Genomic DNA, 7,702 nt, shown 5'->3' on the forward strand with positions numbered 1-7,702 from the left:
TAGAGATGTATTCTCCTTGGCTTCTTAGTCACGAGCTGGAAAAAAAAAAAAACCTTTTTTAAGCTTTTAAATTGGAATGGGAAACTTTTGTGTAATGCTTTTTTCTTTTTTAATGTGAAAAATGAAAAATCACCTTTTGTGATAATTAGAAAAAAAAAAACAAAAATAAAAACTGACAAAAACACAGTTTTTCTGGTGCAGGATAGTTAGTCAATTAGTTATATTGAGTTGATTGAATTAGTATAATGCTTCAAGTGAAATTGAGTGATTCATTTTGTTCAGTCTCTGATGTAAATTGTAACAGGTTGGATTAACTGAGAATGAGTTGATTCCAGTGAATTTGAGTTTCATGGGGAGGACGCATTTTGTTGTGGAGGAAAATCAGAGCTTTGCTGCTGCAAATTCTTCGAGTTGGAGTTCTGATCAGAAGAGGAATGGATGTAGTAGGAGTATGAGTCCTGGGAACCTAAGCGGCGATGAATACGGTAGTGTCGGGGAGGATGTCAGTGGATCGCCAGGAAGCTTGCCAGACCGGTTGATGTCTGAGATTTATCAGCATTTGGCAAATAGGACTAGCCCTGGAAGTGATAAGTCAAGGAAGCAGAGGAGAAGGGAGAAGGAGAGGCTGGCTAAGAGGAAATGGGAGCCTGAGCATTTTGTGAAGATCGAGAATTGCTCACCAACACCATCGCGGCCTTTACAAGGCCTTTGGAAGGTGTTTCTATGCTGTTCCCTCTTGTTACGCTCGATTATGTGCATAAGTTGCCTTCTTTGATATCTTTCATTTTGCAATGATATCATAGAGTAGTTGAACTATTAAATACTTGGTTGTTTGGGTCAAAATAATCAAATTGCAAAATGTTAAGAGAAGTGATTGGGAATTGGGAATTCAATAGCTGGTAAGAATGCTGAGAAGTTCTGATGTTTATGATCTTGTGGAGATGCAGACATTATATTGAAATCATGTTGGTAGCACTATGTGTTCCAAATGAAACATGGTGTAGTGCACTAGTGCTCAATATTTTCCCTTTTCTATTATGATTATGAAGATGGATGATAGTGGAGCACTTTGGCTCATTGGACTCTTTACTATCATTGTTGCAGGGAATCTGTGATGACATGAATTTAGCCTTTTACCTTGTGGTGTATGATGACATCGGGGGCATTGCTTGCCGAAGAGTTGGGGATCCTCCTGAGCGCTTTTCCAACTATGCCCCGGTTTTCTGGACATCTAAAACGACGTTTCTGGAGACTCCATTTTCTCTGGAGGAAGAAACCTTGTATGACAGCCGGCTTCATATCAGACCGCTTCAAACAAGCTCTGAAATTCAAGAGCAGTTCCACTTGTCCGATGTCGAAGTGGTAAACCCATTTCAGCAGTTACATTTGTCAGACAACGAAGTTGTCAAACGAATTCTTCACATAAGCTCAAGCTATGATTTAGTTATTCCAGATGCAGCTGGAATAGTAAATCCAAGGAGTGGAGAGGGAAGGATTTGGCAATACCACAATGATACTTTTGGATTTGGATTCCTTTGTGACAACTTTGTCATAGACATGAAGCATATTTTCCGCAACGGTTGTATTGTGGATATAGTGAATCCTTGATTTCTTTCTTCTGCATTCTTTGTTCATAGGTAGTTAGATCAATGTCACCTATACCCTGTGACATATTATTTTATTCGCTGTGAAAATAATTACAATCTTCCTAGATGGTACCTCTTTTCCTTTTACTTCCTCACCCCAAAGGCAAAACAGATAATGTTTAGAATAGATGCAGAAGAAAAATAGGATAAGAAATGTGCAAGCAGCACACTTTTTAGCTTTGTGTTGTTCCTCTACATACTCAAGCATTGGCCTTTCACAATGTAGCCTTTCAATTGTGGTTTTAATTATTTACTTATTTATGTCTTGAAACACTGTGACCTTTCTAAAGTATATCTTGTACTTTCTTTCTCTTGATGACCGGGAGAAAATGGATTCAGTTTGTATATATTGTTAGTGCAACTATTTTAGTTACTCAAATATCAATTCAAGTATTGTCAAATTAGTATAAATATCTGATTCAGTTACTCATTATCTTAAAAGTCTTACAATACAAAGTATTTCATTGGATTTTACATTATTATTGCATAGCAATAACTTTAAAAAAATGTTTATTGGAAGGACTTTGCAATAGAGAAGATTGCTGATTTCCTGCATAATCTTTTTAATTGGCTATTACCTTCACTATTAATGAATGAAAGTATGAAAGTTTATTAAAAACATTGCAAAAGCATGAGTAACTGCTAAATCAATCAACACTCACAACATGGGAAATAGCAAATGAAGATCATCAAGATTAGAAAAATGCAATACAATATTTATCACTGGTAAAGGTATATTCCAATTTCCAGGACTCAAAATACTGGTAAAGCATGAGACACAGTAGAAACATATGGGGAAGAAAACATAGAACCGTATCAAAGGAATAAAACTCTCAAGACTCTTTCCTTTGTGAAGCATTTTATGTCTCAGCCGTGACTTCTTCGCCATTGATTTTCGCTTGCACTGCACTCTTCTCATGATCACCTTCAAGCTGACTCAAGTTTCCCTTCTCCTTGATTAGTTGGACATGGTGGTGTTTGCAGTAGAGTTTTCCCTCGTGCGCGATGTAATTGGAAGGGCTGATAACACATCCTCCATGGCAGCACTTGAAGCAACTCTTATGGTAAGGAGTCCCATTCACAGTGACCTATATATATCATTAATAAGCTATTTTTGTAATAGTGGAAAGAAGCTATGGTTGAATTGTGTTGTTACCTTCTCAGTTGGATACACAGTTTTTTGGCAACCAGCACATTTATCTCTTGTTCCACCAAACATACTTGAAACTTTTGCTGCTGCAGGTTTCTGATTAGAACAGAACAAGAGTTAAGAGATATGTTAGAAAGCTGAATGTGCTTTTGTGAGTTGCAAGAACCGAGATTTCAATTTTTGTTTACCTCATCAGTGTTTTTCTCTGGTTTAGCAACTTTTGGTGTTCCTAATTAAGTAAAGAAAGGAAATACTGAGATTCAATGATGCATCAAAAAGTGTGAGTGACAGATAAAAGAGAAGGAATTAATGGTTTCTTACCTTCGAAGCTTTTCTCAAGGCTACCAGTTCTCTTGAAAAGTTGATCAAAGTGCGGCCTACAGTAAAGAACTCCCTCAAAAGAGTTGTAGTTGCTCAGCTGCAGATACATTAATCTGTCACTAATCAAAATTTCAACATGGAATTTAACATCTCAAGCCGTAGAATCAACCACTACTGACATAATTATCAGTATCAGGTTAGTCTGCTTATATTACACCAGATCCAAGGCTATATTACCAAGAACTAATTGTGTGCGTGCGTGCGTTCGTGCGCGAGTATAGAGAGATACCTTGAGAGTTCCTTTGCAGTGGTGGCAGCGGAAGCAAGCTTTGTGGAAAATTCGGTTATCCGCAGTCAACTTATCAACAAGGTAAACGGTTTTGTCACAAGCCATACATTTCTGAGTTGTTCCTGCAAATGCCATTGCTTTTCTTTCTTTCTTTGTTTTCTCTTCTGAATCTTTTAAGTTGTTACTAACTGAATGAAGAACAAAAGATCAATGAGAGGATCAAAGATGAAGCCAAGGGAAAAACAAAAGAGAAAAAAAAGGAAAAAGAAGAAAAGAGAGAGGATAGAATGCAGAAATTTGCGGAGACAAAGGCACAACCTCCTAACAATTATAGTGACATGACAATCATTTTGATCAGATTCTAAGCACCTAACTACACTTTCTCATTTTCTTTATTTATTAGTTTATTTATTTATTTTTTTCTCTCTGCCTTCAACTGTGAATATAAATGCGTAAAATCTAAGAAATTTATCACACTAATAACATGTTTATGTATTTGTAAAATTGATCTAGATAGAATCCTTTTTTTTTCAAGTGATTCATGTTTAGTAAAGGATAAACTTAATTGTTGTATAACATCATTAACAAAGTTTATTTTGATAATCTGAGTCTCACTTTGGAACATGGAGAAGAATCATGCATAATGTAAAGTGAAAGTTGCAAAAGGGATTACCCTACCAAGAAAGAATTCATTGACTTTTTTGCCTTCAAGTTTATGTCATCCATGTAGTTTACACCATAAAAATTATATATCTTCAAGTAGGGCCTTCAATTAAGTCCTAAATAATTAGTGTAAAATACTAATTTAGTAACAATACTCCAAACAGAAATTGGTGTACAAAACTAGTGTTATTAACTATTAAACTAAAATAGATCCACTATGAAAAATCCAAGTAAGCAGTCACAATCTTGATTAGATATTTTGGTTTAATCAATGTGTATTTGATAAGAAAAGACACTTTGTAATCATGGGGACCAGTGGCTAAAATATGGCACTGCCAGCACCTTATTATTCAATATCTAGCTGGCTTACTTTTATTCTAGAATATTACTTTTTCCAAATAGTAACAATTGATTTCTTGAGTTACAAGGGTAGGTCAAGTTTTATTAACTTTAGGTAGCCTTTGATATTTATTTTGGGACAGAATGCATGAAAATAAAGAGGTAGAGAGTAGAGACATATGTTTATGTCATTTTTTGTTTTTTGTTTTTTTCTTTAATGAAAATTGACTTAAAAATTGTTTAGGTCATGACAAATTTTTTTCCTTTTGGTGTTATCTCTTTCTCTTCAAATATATTTTATTCAAATTGTCTTTTTCTATTTTGTAGGACTTTAACCGTATGCCATTTAGTATTTTATTTATTACTACCAAATGTAGTACAATTCTATTAACTCATAATTTCTCACCTTCCTAAGTTTATATTGCCTAATAATGGAAAATTACATTAAAATTGTTCTTATAAAGTATGTATTTTAATTTATGAAGAAACATAGATGGCTATGTCTATTTTAATGTAACACCCTGTAATTTGGTGCAACATTGCAATGATGGGTCTGGTGTGTGCTGCATCTTGCAGGTGCTTTGGTTATAGTAATCTTGCATCCCACTCCAATTATGATGACAGCTTGTAATTAATCTAAGTCTGTCCCACTGAAAAAAAAAAGAAAAAAAAAAAAAAGAAGGGACAATGTTCTGACTTTGCATTTTTGTTCTGTCATCAGATTGCATTGATAAATTTAAGGGTAATTTACCTAAATAAAATGAATGGAAAAAAATCATCTTTAAATTTATTATTTTATATGATGATTTTTTTTGGTGATTATATGATGATTTTTTAAATGCTAATTGATTGGAACTAAAAAAAATATTGTATAAATTTTTACCGTGTGTATATAGAATTTTTTTCCTCATAAACCATGGTAAGTAATAAAGATTTATGCATACAAATATTTTTTTATAAATTGTGCCTAGTTACAATAATTTATGTTCAAAACCTTTCTTCATAAACCACTATAAGTTACAATGGTTTATGATCAAACAACTCTCTTCATAAACTGCAGTAACTTGCCACGATTTATGTATAATCCTCTAAAATGTGGTATGTTATCACGAATTACATAAAACAATGACAGGACACATAAGTAAAAGAATCTCAATTGTTGTATTTTAATAAAATTTCTTCCATCCATTTTATTTAGATAAATTATCCTAAATTTAATGCCATGTTTTTATTTGGCTAGTTTAAGGCTCTATGTAATAAAATAATTAACAAAATGATGTTCTATAATGATCAGGTCATTGGTTAATTTGCTTCATTTACATTGACTAATTAATTACATATAAAATAACATTTGAAATAACCACAATAGTTTAGGATCCAATTTATGTAAATTATCTAAAAGAAATATTTTTTAGAGATGTAAAATTTGTAATAACATTAACTAATTAATGCCATATGAAATAATCAAGATGGTTCAGTTGAATCATTAATTAGTTAGCTTTATTTGCCTTAGTGGATCCAATTTATTCAGATATATGTATGATGTTGTGTTAGTTCAATAAAATTTAGTGTCATATGAAATAAAAGTTTGTTGCATATGGAAGTAGCTGGAAGGAATGCAATGTCTACTTCATCTTGTGTTAGTTAAATGTCCTATGGACTATGGTGTAGTGTTGTTGACTTTGACTATATTATTTGTTTAAGAATAATACAATTAGAACCCCTTAAGTAGGGAGTTGATCATAGAGTGTTAATATTTGCATGTACTAAAGGTGTCTCAGATTTCATTAATTAAATGGTTAACTAACTAATACTAAAGAAGAGAAACTTGTATGTGACTGGAAATTAATTTTGCAACATATCTGATTCTCTATTAAAAATATTTAGTTTCTATTTAGTAACAGTGTTTCACGAATCAAATCCTTTTTTATTTAAATAATCATTCAAGTATTAACCGTTGGGAAATAAATTTTTTAAAATTATATTTTAGTTATTTTAGATGCAAGTAAAATTTATTTACAAATAAATAAAAAAATATTAAAACGAATTTAATACAAATCAAAATTTTGGAGCAGCACAACCTTATTCTAAAACCCACTAAATTATGTTTAAAACAAAAAGCCCAAAAATGTACAAGCCCAACTTGTGCATAACTAAATTTAAAGCACAAACATGCCGCCGAAGAGCCTTGGCTCAGTGGCATTTCACCCCCTCCCCATTACTAAAGGTCTAGAGTTCAAACTCTAGAGGATGCATTTGTGGACCTTTTTTAGGGATCTAATATATAATAGATATCTCGCATTTCATAATTTATTAGAGAGAAAAATACAATAAACTTGAGAAATAATTTACCAAAATGAAAACCATGAAATTGAGAACTATATATTGAAAAAGAAAAGTCTCTTTGACTGTGATATAAAATATTGAAAATGAAGTAAAATAGGATGTATATTTTTAGTTCTACAAACATGTGATGACTATGATAATTTTTTATATTTACATAACATAAATTAAATACATATTTTAAAGTATTTATAATTTTATATGACAAGGACTTAAACTAAAGCATATAACAAGGACAAAAATAATGTAAAAGTTTTTATAGGTAATAATATTATATGACCTGTATTTATAAAAGCTAAAAGAATTCATAAATCTCCAAAACATAATTAATAATAAGATAAAGTATTAAATTGGTCATTTACGTTTGGGTATACCAAATTAGTTATCATTTTTTTTACTATTTAAATGAAATATTTTATATAGAACTAAGGAGAATAATAAATAAATGTATTGATGTATCCACAGTTAATTTTGTGTCTCTGAAATTTGTACTTATTTTTCAAATTATCATTTTTATTCTTGTACTGTTGTCATGTAGGATATTTTGTTAATTATTTAACTTTGATCTCACGGTGAGACTACCTTAAAACTAAATAAAATTTTTTTAAATTTAAATAGGATACTTTAAATCTTAAAGATCAAAATAAAATTACTCCAAAACGTAAAAAATCAATTTAGTAATCTACCTTTAATAATATTATTCAAGTGCAAGCAATGCAAAGTCTACCCTTGTGTGTATGTGTGTTTTGTTCTTTTCTTATCAAAAACAAAGTCTACGTTCTTAATACCTCTTCTAGGATTATTTTTCAGCAAAGAGAAACTTGGAAATAAAAATCATGATGATTTGGCAGATGTAAAACATCCTTGTGATGAAGATAATATTGAGGTGGGTGTTAACAATAATGTTTATATTTATTTCTTGTGACATCATGGCTGCTGCAATCACTAATC

General features: G+C 31.6%; 2 protein-coding genes across 4 annotated transcripts in view; one reads left to right on the plus strand and one right to left on the minus strand.

Moving 5' to 3' along the window:
• The window catches only part of LOC107605597 (F-box protein At3g12350), a 2,852-nt gene extending 861 nt beyond the window's left edge, over positions 1–1,991 (plus strand). The window contains exons 2-3 of the mRNA XM_016307512.2: positions 305–715; positions 1,105–1,991. Of these exons, the coding sequence (XP_016162998.1) occupies positions 305–715; positions 1,105–1,608 (915 nt within the window). The 3' untranslated portion in view covers positions 1,609–1,991. The remainder of the gene's footprint in view (positions 1–304; positions 716–1,104) is intronic.
• On the minus strand, positions 2,237–4,120 carry LOC107605598 (LIM domain-containing protein WLIM1). Of its 3 annotated transcripts, none has more exons than XM_016307514.2 (6): positions 4,085–4,120; positions 3,407–3,594; positions 3,118–3,214; positions 2,985–3,025; positions 2,803–2,892; positions 2,237–2,734 (listed from the first exon to the last, which is right to left on the minus strand). In XM_016307514.2, exons 2-6 carry the CDS (start codon positions 3,539–3,541, stop codon positions 2,507–2,509), a joined length of 591 nt encoding a protein of 196 aa, XP_016163000.1. In that variant the 5' UTR covers positions 3,542–3,594; positions 4,085–4,120; the 3' UTR covers positions 2,237–2,506. The 3 variants fall into 3 exon arrangements, with proteins under 3 accessions (XP_016163000.1, XP_016162999.1, XP_020960960.1); XM_016307513.2 differs by lacking the exon at positions 4,085–4,120 and adding an exon at positions 3,725–3,892; XM_021105301.1 differs by lacking the exon at positions 4,085–4,120 and having other exon boundaries at positions 3,118–3,230; positions 3,407–3,579.

Source organism: Arachis ipaensis, chromosome B06 (assembly GCF_000816755.2).
Source record: "Arachis ipaensis cultivar K30076 chromosome B06, Araip1.1, whole genome shotgun sequence".
NCBI lineage: Eukaryota > Viridiplantae > Streptophyta > Magnoliopsida > Fabales > Fabaceae > Arachis > Arachis ipaensis.

Coding starts and splice junctions, on each gene's coding strand:
- LOC107605598 (XM_016307514.2), bottom strand. CDS start 3,541: ATGGCATTTGCAGGAACAACTCAGAAATGTATGGCTTGTGACAAAACC. Junction 3,215..3,406: donor ACTGCAAAGGAACTCTCAAG/GTATCTCTCTAT, acceptor ATGTATCTGCAG/CTGAGCAACTACAACTCTTT. Junction 2,893..2,984: donor CAGAGAAAAACACTGATGAG/GTAAACAAAAAT, acceptor TGTTCTAATCAG/AAACCTGCAGCAGCAAAAGT.